This window comes from Myotis nattereri, assembly GCF_964212035.1.
Source record: "Myotis nattereri genome assembly, chromosome: 16".
NCBI classification, from domain to species: domain Eukaryota; kingdom Metazoa; phylum Chordata; class Mammalia; order Chiroptera; family Vespertilionidae; genus Myotis; species Myotis nattereri.
Genome location: NC_138091.1, coordinates 37,468,818 through 37,489,841, shown reverse-complemented (window position 1 = coordinate 37,489,841; position 21,024 = coordinate 37,468,818). Strand labels below are relative to the sequence as shown.

The 21,024-nt window shown below is 34.8% G+C and overlaps 1 protein-coding gene across 1 annotated transcript in view; it reads right to left on the bottom strand.

Annotated features, from left to right (window-relative positions):
* The window catches only part of TANC2 (tetratricopeptide repeat, ankyrin repeat and coiled-coil containing 2), a 251,137-nt gene that overhangs the window by 106,613 nt on the left and 123,500 nt on the right, over positions 1-21,024 (bottom strand). Inside the window, exons 6-8 of the mRNA XM_081110818.1 lie at positions 14,109-14,257; positions 11,833-12,019; positions 10,228-10,491 (exon numbers count right to left, since the gene is read on the bottom strand). Of these exons, the coding sequence (XP_080966944.1) occupies positions 10,228-10,491; positions 11,833-12,019; positions 14,109-14,257 (600 nt within the window). The remainder of the gene's footprint in view (positions 1-10,227; positions 10,492-11,832; positions 12,020-14,108; positions 14,258-21,024) is intronic.

Sequence of the window (21,024 nt, the reverse complement as noted above, 5' to 3'; positions counted from 1 at the left end):
CCTAGACACTTTGATTTTACTTATGTCTCTCACCTTTGCTTTCCCTCTACCCCCACCGCAACAGTAACTTGCTCCAGACTCACTTTGCTCTAGTGCAGTGGTTCTTAACTTTCCTAATGCCGCGACGCTTTACTACAGTTCCTCATGTTGTGGTGACCCCCAATTTCACTGTTACAAATTGAACATAATTAAAGCATAGTGATTAATCACAAAAACAATATGTAATTATATATGTGTTTTCCGATGGTCTTAGGCAACCCCTGTGAAAGGGTCATTCAACCTCCAAAGGGGTTGAGACCCACAGGTTGAGAACCACTGCTCTAGTGTCTAGGAGATCTGTCTGCCACCAGAACTACAATTCTCAGCATTTCTGGTGCTCCCCGCACTCTGGGCTTCCGCTTCCAGTCCTGGGGCTACCACCAGAACTACTATTCCCAGAATTCCTGGTGCTCCCTGTGCTCTTGGTTTTCCCTTCCTGCTCTGCCTCTGTCCCACGGCCTCCCACTCTGCCAAATCCTCCAAGCCGCCAGCTCTCCCTCTCTGCTTTCCGTCTGGTGGCTTGGGGAGCCAAGTTCCCCAAGCCGCTCCACTCTCTGCTGACTCTCCCGCTCTGCTCTCTGCCTGGCACCTATGTATGCAAATTAACCTGCCATCTTTGTCGGGTTAGTTTACATACTCACTTTTGATTGGCTGATGAGCGTAGCAGAGGGATGGTCAATTTACATGTTTCTCTTTTATTATATAGGATGTTTATTTAATTTTCCCTGGCTAGAATGTAAGCTCCATGAAGGTGGCAATCTTTGTTTTGCTTATTAAGGATTCTTAAGTGCTTTAACACATTTCGTACCACTCAGGAGTTTTCTGGTGTTTCGCGTGCCATCTGTTAAAGACTGCTCACGAGTGTTCTCGTTTTTCACGCCCATGGAAAAAGGAGTGAATCTAGATACTTATGTAAATTTTGTTTGGTCCCTCTTCATAGAGGAAAATGTTTTACGCAGTACCATACGTTAAAAAAGTACTAGGAACTTTAATTGTTTAATTGTTTTTGTAAATAGAAATGTTATAATTATTGAAAAACAACACCTAAAGTGCATTATGATGATTTAAATAATGTGCAGTTTGCCCAAAAATGTGCGGGCCCTGGTGTATGTCTTAGAGATTTCTATGCGGTATGCAATGTGTTAAATAATGCCTGGTATGTTTAGAGTAAATCAGAGTGCCCTGCATATAATGCTCAATATAGAACCAATTCCAGACTAGTCCTAGACTACTTAGGTACAGAAATCTGACTGGCTCTATCCTTATCCTTAGTATTTTGACATACTTTTTAGAAGTTAAAATAATGCTCAATAAATGCTTTTTTAATGACTAAACAATTGTATTTAACATATACTTCGTGTTTTGGCTACATTTAAATAATCAATGAGTAACAAATCAGGATTTGTCTTATCCAGTTATTTGAAAGCTAAAGATGAAGCAGGTGGCCATAACAACAACACCTTGTACAACATCATCCCACACAAACACTGATGATAGATCTATATAGACATATACATTCCCATCTCATGATGCTACTCTTACTGTAAAATTGTATAGGCAAATATTTTACGATAATCCTGCCAAGTTAAATTAATACTATAACACTTAAAGAACACTTTCCAAATGTGTTTAGAAGAGATAATTTGGTAAGTTTAAGGGAAATAAAGAAACAGGAAAAAACAAATCTGTAATAAACCTTTCATATAAAAATAAAATGCTTTAAAAAGTAAACACATAAAATCTGTCAATAAAAAGCCTTCTCTGTTTTCAGAGAAGGAAGAGGAAGTAAAAAAAGGGAGCATATTATTTTTGAGATTTCATTAGATCAGAACAGCTGACTCACTTATAGAACATTTAACTGACATACTTTTTAGAATTCAAAATGATTTAATACATAAGTGGGCAGAAGAAAAAAAAAATCCAGAGACAACATTTAGTACAAAACATTCCAGAGACAACTCTATATTGAATTTGAAACCAGTTTGAATTATTTATTCTTATAGCAGTTGCCACTACTGCAAATAGATTTTAGCAGCACAATTGTCATTCTGGCTGATCTGAGAAAGGAACCTGGAAAGACACTTTGTTTGCAACAGCCTGGGCAAGAAGCCACTCTGGGTCCTTACACCTTTAGAGTTATTAAGCCAATGTTCTAAGGTCTGAAAAGCCCATCTGGATTTTTTGTAAAGTCCTCATTACAGTTCCTGATTTGATTCATTTAAATCCCTCAGGAGTCCCATTTTTGCATTTACCTGATTCTTAAGATCCTGTTCTTAGGAAAATGTGCAGCTCCAAACATTAACAAGTAGATGGTGAAAGTTTATATTTTAACTGACTTCTGTTGTCTGTATGTTTCCCTGATAGACTCCTCATTTTCACACAAAGCATGGAGGACAGCTGTTGCAAGTGAACATTTCCTGCTTCCCACATCCCTCCAATTCATTGCCAATTTCATTTTAAGACATCATGTATGACCATAGACAGCCTATTCTCTGATAATTTCTGCCACGTAACCGCAAACCCACAAGGGCTCTCTATTTTCTTCTAATACAACAGGCTTAAAAATAAATATGGAATAGTGATTTACATCTTGAAAACAATAAAACACATAGTTTAAGTATGAGATACTTAAGACTTTTAATTTAAAGGTATATAACTAAATTTATATTTGGAAAACTGAGTTACCCCAGAAAAAACACAAGCTTTACTACTGCCAAAACTCATCTTTAATGACCGTCATTTTAGTTAAAAGCTCTTGTTTTCAGTAAAGAGCACTTCCTTCATATGTGGTATGTGGAGCTTTTAATTGGTATATCAAACTATAAGATTTTACCTGTTTGAGTCTTTATGTTTCTAAAAGTATACAGTTAAATCTAATAGACCAATATATTTATACTTATAATAACCAGACTTGTTTTACTAGTAATAGTTAATAAAAAGTACATGATTGCTTTTAAAATTTCATTATATAGACTTTTTTTATTTTTGAGTTAAAAGCTCAGAAAAATTTAAAAAGAAATACATCAACATAAATATTTGCATATACGCTGACTCCATTCCCTACAAGCAAAAGTATTATAAAAGCCAAAGTGTTATGAAAGCCACGTGTCCTTTCCATGCTTTTTAAAATCAAGGGACTTAGGGAATAATACAAAGTTTTAGTTTTTATTTTTTTATTTTATTTTATTATTATTTTTTTAATTTACCTAAACTTTATTTTTTTTTAATTAAATCTTTATTGTTCAGATTATTACATTTGTTCCTCTTTTTTCACCCCATAACTCCCCTCCTCCCAGTTCCCGCCCCACCATCCGCCCTCACTCCCCACCCACTGTCCTCATCCATAGGTGCACGATTTTTGTCCAGTCTCTTCCCGCATCTCCCACACCCCTTTCCCCCCAAGAATAGTCAGTCCATTCCCTTTCTATGTCCCTGATTCTATTATAATCACCAGTTCATTCTGTTCATCGGATTATTTATTCACTTGATTCTTAGATTCACTTGTTGATAGATGCATATTTGTTGTTCATAATTTGTATCTTTACCTTTTTCTTCCTCTTCCTCTTCTTAAAGGATACCTTTCAGCATTTCATATAATCCTGGTTTGGTGGTGATGAACTCCTTTAGCTTTTCCTTATCTGTGAAGCTCTTTATCTGACCTTCAATTCTGAATGATAGCTTTGCTGGATAAAGTAATCTTGGTTGTAGGTTCTTGGTATTCATCACTTTGAATATTTCTTGCCACTCCCTTCTGGCCTGCAAAGTTTCTGTTGAGAAATCAGCTGACAGTCGTATGGGTATTCCCTTGTAGGTAACTGAGTTTCTTTCTCTTGCTGTTTTTAAGATTCTCTCTTTATCTTTTGCTCTTGGCATTTTAATTATGATGTGTCTTGGTGTGGTCCTCTTTGGGTTCCTTTTGTTTGGGGTTCTCCGCGCTTCTTGGACCTGTAAGTCCATTTCTTTCACCAGGTGGGGGAAGTTTTCAGTCATTATTTCTTCAAATAGGTTTTCAATATCTTGGTCTCTCTCATCTTCTGGCACCCCTATAATTCTGATGTTGGTACGCTTGAAGCTGTCCCAGAGGCTCCTTACACTATCCTCGCATTTTTGGATTCTTTTTTCATTTTGCTTTTCCGGTTGGGTGTTTTTTGCTTCCTCGCATTTCAAATCATTGACTTGATTCTTGCGCTCCTCTGTTCTGCTGTCGGGAGTCTGTATAATATTCTTTATTTCAGTCAGTGTATGCTTAATTTCTAGTTGGTTCCCCAATATAACATCGAGGGTCTCATTAGTTTTCTTGTAGATCTCATTAAGTTTATCGGTGGCTTCTAAACAGTTCTTGAGAGACCTTAAAAGTGTGGATCTGAACTCTGTATCTTCCATTGACAATTTTGTCCTGTTTCTTTGTCTCCGCATTTTGTTATGCTTCCTTGGTGCACCCCCTAGTGGTCTTTGTTCGTGGTCTTATAGTTAAATCTTGATTGTTGTAGCTAATTCCAGGGAGGGTTTGACCTCCAGGCCAAGTGGCTATGAGAATCAGCTGTGTCAGCAGTGAGAGAACTTCTGTCCTCTAGGGAGGTGCTAATCTGGCGTTTGCCTGAGGCTATCCGGCAAATGCCTGTGTGCAGGGCTTGGGCAGTGCGGGTCGCACAGGATCAACAGGGTGGGCCGAAGAGAGCAGTTATGGCGGCTCTCAGTCCTGTCCCCAGGGGCTCTGCCTCTCTGAGTCCCAGCACCCGCTGCAAAGCTCGGAGAGAAAGCTGCACTCGCTCTGACCGAAGCCAGGCAGTCCCGCTTCTCCCGTTTGAGTCTGGGTCCCTAAAGACTCGCCTGTATCTGGAGCTCAGAGTCTGCGACTCGCTCCCGATTGAAAATGCCAACCGAGCCCTCCACCGCCAGCCCGCTCCGCGCACTCCGCACCTCAGAATTTGACTTCAGCACTGTGCCTCCTCTGAGTGTCCGTATGCGTTTCTCTTTCCTCCTAGTTGTAGGACTTCCACTCAGCCAGCGTTCCAGTGGTTTTGGGTGATGTCCGTTCCGTCTTTTAGTTTCACTTTTGAAGTAGTTGTTCAAAGCAGCAAACTCTGGCGTTAACCTATGCCGCCATCTTGGTTCCCAATGCAAAGTTTTAGTTTTTAGAGTTCAATCCAGCAGCAGCCTCAAGGATTGTAAATAATTCCTTGACAATTTCCTGGTCCTGCTCCATGTGGCCCTATAACAATGCCAACAAACTCAGGCAAAAAGAGGGTGCTTCTCTTCCCCCAGTGGAGAGCAGTATGCAACACAGCAAGGATCCTTTAAACAACTACTCCCCTAGGTGTGTTTTTTCTTTTTAAAGTATTTTCACATCATTATTCATCAGTATTTAGCCTCTAAAATAGATATATTACTCATACTGAGATAAAGTTTTTTTAAAAGAGAAATTTAAAAGCTGGATTTGAATAAGGCCTTTTATTATTGGCATTTCATTACATACCCCTCCTTCCCTGCTGTGCATATGCTTAGAACAATTTAATAAATATACTGTATTTTCCTTCTCTATTTCAAGCTCATATCATAGTTAAGATCCTTAATTATTTCTGTTAACCAAGGAGATTTGAGTATTTGATCTTCCCACAGTTTTGGGAAACCACTTCTGTGTACACACTGGAAAGTAAAGGAAAATATGTATATCTAGAGCTAAAATGAGAAGAGAGGACCCTCGTGAGCTAAGAAAATTTATCTTAAAAGATGATTTAGATAGCTAATCATTTAAGTTACCAGAGATGGTGGTCTTATCAAATATTTATATACATTATACAGTTAGCAGAGTAATTCCATATGCAATTAATTTTATTTCTCTGCATTCAGGAAACATTTTCAACCCATCATCCATTCAATTTTAAAAAGAACTGAGTCATTTTTCTGCCTCTTTGTGAGGACACTGAAACCATGATTTTCAGTCACAGAAAACCCAATACAAACTATTCCCTGACTTATGACTTGCCTTGCAGGCAATACTAGGTCTGTTTGTATTACATTCAACACTGACAAGAAATAATTATCTGATGAAGTATTTTGTTCAACATAGCCAATACGTGCCACTCTGACAGTATAAACTCCTATTCTCCAGGACAGAACTAACTGCCTTCTGATGGTGCATTTAGCTTTTACCCTTCCTTTCCTTTGGAGAAGCATGATCAGTACTACTTAGAATATGAATATCTCTTTTAGTCAGAAAGGCCAGTGTTATAGGATGAGCATTGTGATTGGTAAAAATAAATAAATAAATAATTAAGGTCTGTAGGAGTAATAGTTTGGGCTAATATTATTCCCCTTACTCACTCTCTCTCTCTTTTTTTTAATGTAGGGGGAAAGGAAAGGGAAAAAAAGAGGGAAGAAAATAATTAAAGTATGCACAAGAAGTATTTTCCAATACTTGAATTAAAACAAACTCCAATAGCAAAGAAAAAAAAACACTGTTTCATAATACTTGATATAATCAGCATACTTTCTATTAAAAAGATAAACAATGATAGCAGAAACACAGTTCATAAAAGCACAGTAAAATTTCCGTGATCCAAAAATATATCAGTAAGAAATGAAAAAATAAGCAACAGGCAGAAAATATTTTGCAAAAACATCTGATAAAAATTTTTATCCAGAATTTACAACAAATTATTACATAAATAAGAAGACAAAAAACTCAATAAAAAGATGTGCAAAGGTTTGAGTAGCTATTTCACTAAAGAAGATATATGATAGCTAATAAATACATAAAATGTGCTCAGCATCATTAGAAAATGAAAATTAAAACCACAAGATAACATTTCATACCCAATCAAAAAGCTATTATAACGGATAAGACAGTAACAAATGGTAGAGAAGAGGTGGAAAAACAGGAATCCCCATACTGTGGGTAGAAATGTAAAATGGTGCAGCCACTTCGGAAAACAGTTTGGCAGTTTCTTAAAAAGTTAAACATAAATTTACTCTATGATACATCATAGGCATCTATCCAAGAGAAATAAGAACATATGTCCACCCAAAGAATTACACATGAATGTTTATAGCAGCACTATTCACAATAATCAAAAATTGTAAAAACCTAAATGTTCATCAACTGGTGAATGGACAGATAAAATGCAGTAATAATAGCTGTAACAGCTGAATACTATTTGCAATAAAAAGGAACAAACTTCTGATACATGGATCAACCTCAAAAACATTATAACAGACGTAAGAGACCACATATTGTATGACTTCACTTATATAAAATGTCCAGAAAAGGTAAATCTAAAGAGATAGAAAGTAGATTAGTAGTTGCCTGTAGTTCGGGATGGGAATGAAATTAACATTAAATAGACATGACAAGTCTTACTGGGATAATAAAAATGTTTTAAAACTGATTCATGATGAAGGCTGCATAACTTGGTAAATATATGAAAAATTACTGAGTTAGGTGAATTACTCAATATGGGTGAATTTTATGTGTAAAATATAGCTAAATATACTGGATTTTAAAAAGAATAAATTTCACAGAAACTGCTGCTACCACTGAACTAAGGTGGAAATTGGAATAATTTCTGGCCAGTTTGGGTACCTAACAACTTCAACAAATGAATAAGTAAAGTATTAATTTATTGAAGTTACTAGGTTAATATACACTAAAAACAGTTATTTCTTCAAAGTTCTAGTTATGTTGCCTAAGACTGCTATTTCTAAACCAAAACCAAGGGAAAATCCTTCTAGAAAGAAGTTTAAATATTATATATATATATATATATATATATATATATATATTAATTGAGGTATGACTTACATAAATTATGTAAATCTTATGTGTATAGCTCAATACATTTTTTATACACACACGTCACAAACAGACACACCCATGCAACCACCAATCAGATCAAAATATATAAGCAGAAGGCTTCTTTAATTGATATTCCCAAAGGTAACCACTACTTTAGTTCTATCACTATAGAAGTGCCATGGTTTTGTCTGTTTTTCTGAACTTTATATAAATATACATACTTCATACATTCCATAATGTTGTCCGTAACAGTAGTACCTTCTTTTTCATTGTTGTATACAATTTATTTTCCATTCTACTATTGACGGAGAGTTGAATTTTCAACTTTTGGGAATTAAGAATAAAACAGACACAAACATCCTTATTGTTGGTCTTTTGGTGAACATCAGAACTTATTTTTGATGGGAATTCCATATAGGAGTAAAATTGCTAGATTTTAGGTAACATGCATATATAGCTTTGTATGTCTTTAATTAATTTTGCCAAGCAGCTTTTTAAAGTGGTAGTATCAATTTATTAATATACTCCCACCAGCAATGTTTGACAATTTCAATTGCATTACATCCTCACTATCAATGGTACTGCCATTCCTTTTAATTTTTTGGGTATGGGTATAGTAGTAACTCATTGTCAAGAACCGTGAAGGATCTGATATTTTGCAGATATTACTTAGAATACTGGCATTTCCTAGGATTTTTATGTAAATGGAATCATATACTATGTACTTTAAAAACTATCTGGCTTCTTTCACTAAACACAATTATTTTGAGATTCATTAGTTGTTATAGTATCAATAGTTCATTTATGCCCTAGCCAGTTTGGCTCAGTGGATAGAGCATCAGCCTGTGGATTGAAGGGTTCGATTCCAGACAAGGGCACCTGTGGGAGACAACCAACTGATGTGTCTCTCTCACAGTGATGCTTCTTTCTCTCTGCCTCTCCCTTTTTCTTCCGCTCTCTCTAAAAAAACAACAATAACAACAAAAATTCCCCCCGCCCCCAAACAAACAAATAAATAGTTCATTTCTTTTTGTTGCTGGTAGTCTCCATTGCAAAGATATACTATAATTAGTTTATCCATTCACCTGTTGATGGACATTGTTCACAATTTTTGGCTATTACAAAGAGATTTGCTATAAACATTTGTGTATGTCTTTATGCTTTCATTTGTGTACATATATTTTTATTTGTATAGATACTATTGGGCTTTTCACCTCACAATGTCTTTCTCATAAGTTATAGCATGTTAGGATTCTAATATGACATCATAGGTAAGGATCAACATATTTAAAAAAGGCCTAGGAGAGAAAATATTCTATCACCATATTAAAGCAAATAATCTTGAAAAGTTAATAATAAAATCTTCTGAATTACTGTTCTGCCAGGTGAGGCATTGTCCGCATAATGACGCATGACACATGATGACAGATGCTGATGGTCTCCCAGAGGTTGGAACAAAGAGTGACGGTTTAGAAAAGGTATGAAAATGAAAAAGAACTGGGAAAGGCAAGAAGCATTACACTATCACCTGCATAAATAATTATATCTGGGAACTAAGAGAACTTGACTACAGTAAGTAATTTATTATCTTGTATCAGTAAAATAATCCTATCCAATCATTCATCAGGGAAGTGAAAAAGACAGACTGTGATTTTATAGTATGGACAACGTTCAAATGATGACACATTTTTAAAATGCCAGAATTCCCAATTATTCTGCAAAAGTTTCTGGTCTGAATTATTAAATAGTAACTTAGGTGTAGAAAAAATATCCTTAGACATCAATTCTAAATAGCTGCTTAAGAATAATGGCTCTATATTCCAGCCATTTAAACTTTGGAACCATTCCTTTATGACTGAGGCTGCTAGTGGTATTTATTAGTTATTCTTCAGCAATGTAGGCATCTGGTAATTCTTTTATAATAAGATAGCCAGATATTGTGGAAACAGTGAGCTCTTAGAATATGGAAATAGAATTCTTGGCTCTCTGCCACTCCCTTAAACTAGAGGATGATTTCTGATAATACAAACTCTACTGAAATATACTTCAATTTAATTTAATTTAATGTTTTTTAAAACTTTAAAACCTCAAACTGAAATCCCTTCAAAGACTTCTGTGAGAAAAATGGTTTTTAGAAGTTCAACAATGTACTTTATAAGATTCTTTTTCTGATTTTGTGTGTGTTTTTATGTATTTTGGGGAGAACTAAACAATCAACCTCTTGAGGAACACAAGCCTTCCCCCGTTAAAAAAGATATACACATGTATATTACCCAAACACAAAAAAGCAGCTTAATCAAAGAAGATGAATGAGAAATTTAAATACTATAAGAGAATTTATTTTCATTTCAATATATATGCCGGTAAAATGGTCATTATTTTGAAAACCTTACCTGCTACTGAATTTGGTCGTGGCATAAGATACAGAGGAATAGACTGTACTGATTGTGATAAAACTGTTTCCAAATTCCTCTCTGGGATTTTATTCAGACTATAGGTGGAAGCTGTCATATTTTCATCTACTCGGTATAAACAGGAATCCATGCTGGATTTTTGAGATTGCCAAGGTTTTAGATTTCCTCCAGATCCTAATTCTTTACTGCTTTCCCCAACATATTTTGTGCGTTCTACATTTTCAGAATAGCTTGTCAACGTAGCTAGAAAAAAAGAGTAAAATGAATCGTTTAAAAACAACAACAACAACAACCCTGGAGATTAATCTGTTAGTACTATTCAAATTCAAGACTAGATAGTAAGAATATTAGTTACATTATTTTTAAAAAGTTACTGATGATCTTTTCATTTACACCATGAAGTTTAGATAATTGAAACCAACATATATCTCTCACATATTTTCTCTTATCTCTCTTATTTTTACCTTAACAACTCTATTTAAATAAATCAAATTCCTACATCAGTGCTAAAGGACAAACAAGGAAGGCCTATCAATGCTAAAATGTTCAGAATTTCATCAAAAGGAAATCCATATAATTTTCATGAATTACTGGAGTGCTCCAGAGGTCTCAAAAAGATCTTTATATTTATACTCTTTTTATCTTATATTTTCCCGCATTTAAATTTATTTCCTGGTCCTTTATATGTAACAAAAAATTAGAAAAAAAAACAAAAAAAAAAAAACAGTCCCTAAGAAGAAGCTAATAGAGGAGAAAGAATCTGTCCTAATAAGGAGGCAATACAGGGCCTTTCTGTTTGTACCTTGAACTGTAGCTCTAATCCTATTTAGTCCCTTAAAGAAATCAAACAAAAACCTAAAAGGCTTCTAGAACTTTATTGAGTCTTATCACCAATTATAAACAGGAATTATAAACAGGAAAATTTCCATCAACCTTAGATATGGAAGGGCTCAAATACATTAAAATCTAGATTATAAAAATCTCAGCAATAATTATAAAACAAGAATATCATCCCAGGAGAGTTTTTAAATGTTAGTTCATATTCTCTTCTTTCATTTTAAATATTCCTATTGTTAAAAGAAGAGACTTAAGTTCATGAGGTAATTTCTATGTTTCTTTTCAGTGAAGTTTTCTCTTTGGAAATTTAAATGGGAGTTCTGGACTTTATTGTAACAAGGAAAGAAGGTGAATTACAAAGACAGACAAACACCCTGCTTGTCTTCCTGCCTTGCAGCTCTTTATCAAAATATGTCCTCCGTGCATCTGAGAATTAAGTGCTGCCAACCAATCTCCATATCCCCACTGATATTAGGGAGCCCAGTGTCATGGCAACATCTCCCTGTCAACTCCATCAGAGTGGGCAGTCACCATCAGGCTTCTCAAAATATCAGTGCCCCCCACCTCCACTTAGTCATGAGTTATCCTTTTTATATATCGTCCCTATTATCCTTTTTATATATTCCGGGATTCAATTTGTTGAGAGTTTTGTTAAGGATAACAAATATCAGCTTTTTTGAAAACTGTAAGCTTGTGTAATTATTAAAAAAAAAATACATAAAATGATTAACATAAAAACGAACTCACCAATGATGCCACTATCTCTGCTTTCGAGGGTGGAAGTTGGACTAGTGACAGCCCCATAGTTGCAGTCCTTGGCTGTTGCATTTGTACTGACTGGTGGGAGGGTGGAGCAGGGGCTACTAGCTGGTGGAGAGGCAGTGCTGCTAGTCAAGGTGGAACAGGGGCTTATCCGCTGGGTGATTGCTGAGGTCTGAAAAATCGGAATGAAAAATAAGATAAACTGATCAGCTGTTAAAGTAAAATATTACCTTATGGTAAAACATAATCTTTGATGAGAAGAAGAAGAAAATCTGCATGCAGCTTGTACATTTTTTGCGGTTCTATTTGTTTTTGCCTTCCAGGATAAGATATTCTGCATTCTACAATTAAGGTGATACTTAAACTTAAAATGAGCAGAGACTGGGGCCAGTTTTTCTGCCTGGAAAATTTCCAGTAACAAGTATTCTTTATCATTAACATGAATTAATGGAAAACATTTTAAAATTAAGCACAAGTTGATCTTGCTGTTTCCAATCAATAAAACTTCTGAAAGCTTGGAACTTTGTCTTGTTCATAATTTTTCTTTGGATAGAAAAAACAAATCTCCAAATGAGAAAAAATTAAAAAAAGGTTCATAATGCAAATAATTGTGTTTTGGAAACATAGGTGGCTGCCCAGAAACACTAAATGAATGCAGGGAAAAATGCTTTAATCTAAAAGTTAGTCTAATAAAATAGATCAAACAGTATTAATTTAATTAAAAACTTAATTTTTCTTTAGAAACTGATTACTAAGATCTCTTTGTATCCTGAGTAATTCTTACACCTGAAGTTACCTCCTTTTTAAGATTCTGATGGGAAGGAATAAAAATAATCACAAAAAAAGATCGGTGGTAATATATTCTGATTTACTGAATTTAATAATAATTCACTTTTCTTTAACTCTTTCTACTCAAATAAATTACTAACATAATGAATAAAAGTACTATTTTTTTCGAACACTAAAGAAATTCTATCCTTTTCAAAATGTGTGTTGTGACAAAATCACATGAAAGAAAACTGATGATAAATTTCACATCTTTAATTCTTAATTTTAAAAGAAGCTTTTCAACTTCTTTAAATAGTCTTCATATTCTCTCTGCTGAAATGAAGATTTACATTTAATATTTGATTGGAAAAGGTGTTGATTACTAGATATGAAAATATTAAAGCTCTTTGACTCACCCTAAAATATTTCTAGATGCAATCCCTTGTATTAAATTCCCCACTGGAATCCATGCACCAGGCCTCTAGTATGCATATAAGATCTTTGGTTAATCTCTTCCCGCCCTCCCCCTTCCCCCCTTCCCTCTGAGATTCATCAGTTTGTTCCATGTTTCCATGCCTGTGGTTTCTGCTCCTGTGTTGAGCGTCTGCCCCTGGTGGTCAATGCATGTCATAGCTACCGGCTGGTCAGCTGGTCGGCCAGTTGGCTGGTCACTTAGGCTTTTATATATATATAGATATTTTACCTTTGTTTAATGCTATACAGTTTTTTAAAATTTTAATATATTATTTCATTTACTCCTTTATTAACTAAGTATAAGACATTATTTCCCTCATTTAAGAAATTTGAAAATGAAAGTATGAAAGCTATGAAGTAGCTTATTTTTTTTCATATAATATAGCTTATATATTTATATACTAATTATATTGCATATTATTTTATACCCTTTATTTATATGGCATTTTATAGCTTACAAAGTATTTTAATATTTATGATTTAACTTGATCCTAACAACAATCCTGTCAGGTGTTATTATTTCATATTACACTAGAATAGTATGGTTCTTAACAGACTGCCTGGATTTAAATATTACTATACCACTTTCTGACATTGTTTTTCCTTTTTTTTTTATCTAAAAGTTAATATAAATGGACTCTACTACATTGGGTTGTAAGGAAGCTTAAATGGGTTGTAAGGAAGCTTAAATATATATATAAATTTCACTTATTGGCTTATTTACCCATTCTTTTTCTCATTCATCCAATAAATGAATCAAAACCTTAATATGACTTTTGAAAGCTAAAAATGAAACTTAAAGATGTTTTATAAACAGAACAGATAGAGTGATTATGGAAAATTAAGTTATATCTTCAGGCTTCAAAAAGCATTCAACAATTGGGATTATTCCTCTCAACACACACACACACACACACACACACACACACACACACACACACACCTGTGAAATTTGCCCTTCCCTGGTATAACAGGTTGATTCAGCCCATATTTCACAGAATTAGTGACAAGCAGTTTACCTGATTTTCATCTTCTACTTCCATGTTGTATTGGTCACCTGGCTGAACTTCTGTGACTTTCTCTCCAAGGAGGAAACCCAGACGAGTCATGAGTGTGTTTGCTGCCTCATCTACAGATGGAGGGGGACCAAGTTCCTGTTCAGCATCACCTAAAACAGGAAGACATCGAAACATGAATCTATCAAAATAAAATGGCCTATTTCTACAACTATTATTACATTTAGCTTGGTCATTTCCTTTGTTTTCACATTGTAAATCCAAAATAACAGGGTCCCTAAGAACCTGATTTTCCCACATTTACATATTATAACTGATATACTGTACTCAGATTATCCTCTATTTATTTACCTAGAATGACTTTGAGAGAATGTTTTTGTAACTTTCTGAATAGAAAAAGTTTCCCATTTCTTTGGCAGTTAGCCTTCTAATACAGTCCTCATCGTGGGATCTAGTTCCTGGCCATAATCACCACCCTTATTCAGGCTTTTTTTTTCTTTAGAGTTTGTGTAACTATTCTTAATTTTTAAATTAAATCAGTTCAAACTTACAAAAAAAGTTTCAAGATAATACAAAGAATATATTTTCCTTAACCATTTGAAAGTACTGACATGATGTCCCATCATCCCCAGACACTATGTATTTCCTATAAACAAAGACATTCTCTTACATAACTACAGTACCAGCAGAGAAATCAGGAAACTAACATTTTACATTATTATGATCTCATGCACAGACCCCATTTAAATTTTCACATTTGTCCCAGTAATGTCCTTTCTAGCAAAAGGAGCCAACAATTTAGGATTAATCAATGCATTTAGTTTTCAGTTCTCTTTTCTTTCTTTTGATCTGGAACAGTTTCTCAGTCTTAACTTTCATGACCTTGACACTTTTGAAGATTACAGGCCAGTTGTTTTGCACAATGCCTCTCAATTTGACTTTATCTTATGTTACCTCATGATTTGACAAAAGCACTGCTGTGTTAACTTTGATTGCTTGGTTATGGTAGTGTCTGTCAGATTTCTCTACTCCAAAATTACACTTTTTCTCTTTGTAGTGAATAACTATTTTTCAGGGGGATACTTTGAGACTATGTAAATATTCCCTTCTTCAACAAACTCTCAAATTAAAAAAAAAACATTTTTGTGATAAACACATTTGTCATTTTAACTGTTTAAGTATAAAATTCAGTGGCATTAAGTACTTTGATAATGTTGTGCAACTTTTTCCACTGTCCATTTCCAGAATTTTTTAATCTTCCCCCAAAGAAACTCTGTAACCATTAAATAATAACTCCCAATTTCTCCCCTTACTAGTACCTAGTATCCTCTCTTCTACTTTCTGTCTCTGTGAATTTGCCTATTCTAGGTATCTCATATGAATACAATCAAACAGTATTAGTACTTTTACGTCTAGCTTATTTCACTTTGCGTAATGTTTTCAAGGTTTATGTTTTAGCATGTATCAGAATTTCACTTTTTATATTTCACCCCTTTTTATGACTGAATAATATTCCATTGTGTGTATATAACACATTTAGTTTACCTATTCATCTGATGTTGGACACTTGGGTTGTTTCAAAATATACTATCTTATGAATAATGACGATAGTATAGACACTGTTGTACAGGTATCAGTCTGAATCTCTCCTCAACAAATTTTGCCTCTTACTTTTAGCAACCATTAATTTTCTTGGTTGAATTATCACCATACTTGCCAAAGAATGATTTTTCTAAATTAATTACTCTTTCTATGGTGTACTTTCTTTTATCCATCCATCCATCCATCCATCCATCCAAACTCAAAGATTCCTATCTTATTTAATGAGGTTATAATCTGTTACTACCATTATTTATTTTGTTGCTCAGATTGCCCCAGATTTGGCCAGGGTAAGCTCTTTCAATTTGGCCCCTGTAACCTTTTGTCATATCCCTGTCATTTTCTGAGCACTTCTTTGCTTTTTGGCACAAGATGTTCCAGGCTCATCTTGTACTGTCCCTGCCTGGACTGAGTCTTTTTCCCAAGAAGCTCTGGTTCTTTTTAGTGAAGAAAGGTATTTAGGATATCAGGTATGTTCATTGCTATTAGGATGTCACTGTCCTCCAAGTCCACTCAGTGGACTGAGTAAGTCAGTATATTCATACATATACATACATATATGTATGCATACATAAACATACAGTAAAGGGGTTTGTTTATACAACCCCTCCTAAAATTCACAGTGATGCTCTAATTCTAATCAAATACCATTCAGTTAATTATAGTTTTTCTCCTTTCCAAAGCTGTAGCTCTGTTCCCCAATAATGACAAATCTGGCTCTCATTATCCTTAGTTACTTCATCTAGTCCCCCTACATGTAACAAATTTCACTGTTGCTCATTGCCACCCTGCACACAGATGCTCTACTTATCCTCATTGGGTTCCTACCCCATGCTAGAGAGACCTGGCTTACCACTTCTCCCACAGCCAGATAATTTTTTCAATATTGGTATATATAATTAACATACCATAAACTATCACCTTGAAGTGTACAATTCAGTGCCTTTTAGTAAAGTTATGCAACCATCACAACTCTCTAATCCAAGAATATTTTCTTCACTCCAAAAATAAACCCCTTTCAGGTTCATTTTTGCCCTGAAAATAGAACCCTTAAAATTCCTTATCTCTGGCATTCATTTTAATCCTCTGCTTCCAGACTACTACATTCTTTCCATACAATTAGTTTTTAGAGTCTCTTTCTATTTAGGCTACTTTTCAGTAGTTACCAGCTACAGAAATTACTCTTTTTCAAACCTTGTCCCTGAGGGATGCTGAACAAAGTCAGTATAAGGTTCTTCCTTGGCCTCACCATCAAGATAAATTTATTTCCAAATAAAGAATGTATAGAAATCACATAAAAAGAAACAAGGGAACTAAAGATGACCTATTCTAAATGTGATGCAGAATGATTTATCTAAACTAAATACCTATTTACATTAACTTGATTCAATGTCAACGTTTTTTTCAGGTTTTGTTTTACATTCAGATGCATTTAATCTAACCGTATAACAATTCACAGTAGCACAGATCCTACAGGACATTACAAAAAAAAAAATGTTTTAAGTCAGATATGTCCTTTCAGCTTAGCAAGCATTAGCTATAGTGTCACAGTTTGATGCCAAAATATAATAGCTTCTTAATTTTTAGAATATTTAGTATTATACATGAAACCATTCCAAATGGCAAGACATTGAGATGTACATAGTTATTATTCAGTTTAACATTTATCTTAACTTCTCTACTAAAGTCACAAGGTGGGGGTCAGAGGAAGGGACTATACGTACATTGTTGTATACTATTATTTAATTCAAGTGTTCCATCTGTGGAAAATCTATACAGAATTCTCATTGACGTTATGTCAGAGTAGAAAAACAAGCTCTATTTTCCCTTCCCTATTTTCTCTCCAAGAGGCAACAAAAATAGATTTTTCTGCCACAGACCAGAAATAAGAGAATTGGTATTTTTATGGTACAAATATTTAGATTTATATAGGTTTTCTCCCAAGAATGATTAAAAGCTTCTTGTTTCTTGATAAAATAAAAAGGTAACTGCTCATTAATTACTCTTTTCCCTTTCCATAGATTAAACTAGTTAAGCTTTTCCAAGTTTTTCTCGGCATAGATTCCTGACTTCTGGATATTCTGGGGTTCCATTTCACTTTTTTCTAGAAAGTTATACTGATAATTACCAAATACTTTATATTTACTTTTTAATACTAGATACTATGAGGATAAAACATGGAGGAGATACAGTCATTAACTTTAAAAAGTTTATAATCTATGTGGAAAATATGACATACTATATGCTTCATTTATTTACTATATAGTGCAAGTCACCGAACACTTCACAAATATTAACTTAATCTTCATAACAGCTTTATGAAGTAGGTATTATTACCTTATTTTACAAATGAGAAAATTGAGGCACAAAGAAATTAAGTTATCTACTCAAAATCACACAACCTATAAATGGTTGTAGCCCAGACTCCTCTACTCCAGAATCCATGCTCCCAACTAGTATGTTATACTGCCTTCCTCAATGGAAAGAAATATTACAATTAGTGAGAATGTTTATATAAGACACTAACCACAACAGAAAAGATTGGTAAAGGGAAGTTTATTAATATAAAAAGCTCTGCTCATTAAAGACACTATTAAGATGGTTAAAAAGCAAGCCATAGAGTGGGAAAAGATATCTTTAATTCATATACCTTAAAAAGAACTCATATCTAGAATGTATAAAGAATCTGTATAAATTAATAAAAAAATAAAGACAATCCAATTTAAAAATGAACTAAAATATTTATACAGGAATTTACAAGAGGATAGCCAAGTGACCAATAAGTGTATATGGTAAAAAGCTATTCAACATTATTGGGAAATTATCATTAAAACCACACTGAAATACCACTACATATGTGCAGTGCAGAATAGCACACAAAACAAAGAAAAAAACAACCACCTGACAATCTATATATATAAAAGTATAATATGCAAATCGACCAAACAGCCGAACAGCAGAATGACCATCTGGATGACCACACTATGACACATACTGGCACCAGGCCAGCCAAGGTGGGTGTGATGCGATTGGTTGGGGGGCCCCATTGTGGCCCCACAATTGCCCACAGAGGGAGGCCCAGGCCACCGGCCAGTGGGGCAATCAATGGGGGGTAAGTAGGTGGGGTGACCGTGGACATGGGCAGCACCAGGCCAAGGTGGGTGTGGGTGGGGGTGGGGATGGGGCCAGCCGCAGGCAGGCCTAGGGACCCCACCCGTGCATGAATTTTGTGCACAGGCCTCTAGCATGAGATAAAAGAGCACTTAAATACTGCTATGTTGGTGGGAATGTAAATTGGTAGCATCAAATTTGGAAACAATTTTAAGCTGGACATACTTATGACCCAGCATATTCACTACCTCACCAAAAGGAGAGGTATACATAGGGGTAGCAAAATATATTTAATAAACATTTGTAAAATTGTTCATAACAGCCAAAATTGTAGGCATACAATGAAATATGACAGCTATAAAAGAGAATCTCACAACATACAATTGAACAAAGAAGAGCGACGGAAGAGAATACATACTAAATTATTACATTTATGTAAAGTCTGAAAACTGGTAAAAGAAATAATTGATCATCGCAATCAGAATAGTGGTTATGCTTGCAGGGAGTGGATAATGATGCAGAGGAAGTATGAGAAAGCTGAAGTGCTGGTAATGTTCTATATCTTGATTTAGGTAGTGATTATACACTTGTGTTCACTTCATAAAATTTTATGGCTTGCATAATTACAATTTGTGTACCTTTCTGTATTTATATTTTCATTTTTAAAAATTATAGAAAAGGTATTAAGGACAGAAGACACTGGGTTTGAAAATGAAACAATATTCATCATTTTTTTCTCCAAGAAAGAAGTCTAGAATTATGAAAAAAGAAATGTTATATGTATCTTAAAAATTAGTACAACATAATAAATTATTTGACCAGTCCTCTTATACCAGTTAACAACTTCAAGTGGAACAATGACATAAGGATAGAGAGAAGCCAATGTGTAAAGAAATATTTTATTTTATAAGTTAAAGGAAGTGTTAGAGAGCAGGGAAGGAAACAAACTTGTCTTGGAAGAGTGGAGGGAAGAAAAGGAGGGAAGAGGGTTCTTGGAGAAGGCCACACTAAAAATTCTTGTAATGGAGGAGTTTCGATTTTTTTTTAACAGAAATTAGGGAAAGAGAGCAGAGGAAACAATTTCCAAATTCAAATTCTGTATGACATATTATTTTAACAAACACAAAACTCTTAAGATCAAGACTGATTAAATGTAATATACTAGTTAATGTTTTAAAAGAGTGCTTTATTTCTGGAATAATATTGATAGTAGTATCCTATATAATAAAAGGCTAATATGCAAATAGACTGATCAGCAGAATGACTGGTCACTATGACACGTACTGATGACCAAGGGGCACTCAATGCAGGAGCTGCCCCCTGGTGGTCAGTGCGATCCCACAGGGGGAATGCTGCTCAGCCAGAAGCCAGGCTCACGGCTGGCGAGCGCAGCGGCGGGACCCTCTCCTACCTCCGCGGCAGCACTAAGGATGTCCGACTGACAGCTTAGGCCTGCTCCCTCTGGGTAGCGGGCCTAAACCGTCAATCAGACATCCCCCAAGGGCTCCCGGGCTGCAAGAAGGCACAGGCCGGGCTGAGGGACCCCCTCCCCCGAGTGCACAAATTTTGTGCACTGGGCCTCTAGTTAGTAATAATAACAACAACAATAACTAACACTTATCATTACTGTCTGGTACTTTTCAAAGTGTTTCACGTATCTTAAATCATTTAATCTCTACAACATTTCTTATCTTACAGACAGTAAAAGTGAGGCACACAAAGATTAAGTTCTTGACTACGGTTCCAGAATTAGGTAAGTAAGCAGAGTCAATATTAGTCCAATGTTGTTTTTATATCATGGTTAGCTCCTGGAATAATCACCTCATTATATTGCCAAGAAATATATGATTATTGAGTATAAATTGTTTATATGGTTATTTTATTATTTTCATCTTTAACAGTATCCCGCAGAATTATCTGATGATAGACAATATAGGAACGCATTCATTCGATAAATATTTACTGAGTACTTTCTGCGCCCAGCACTATGTTAGGTGTTACATAATACATTATGAATATTGGTGCATGATCCCTATCCTTAGGAGCTTATATCTCATAGGGGAAGTTAGTAAAAAAAAAAAATTAATTAAACCATAGTAAATTAAACTCTGTGAGAACTGTGTAGGCAGGATATAAAATACTGTAAAAAAAAGCAAGTGCTGAATATTCAGAACACTTTGGCCTTTTTCTTTTTTTAATTAAATTAAGT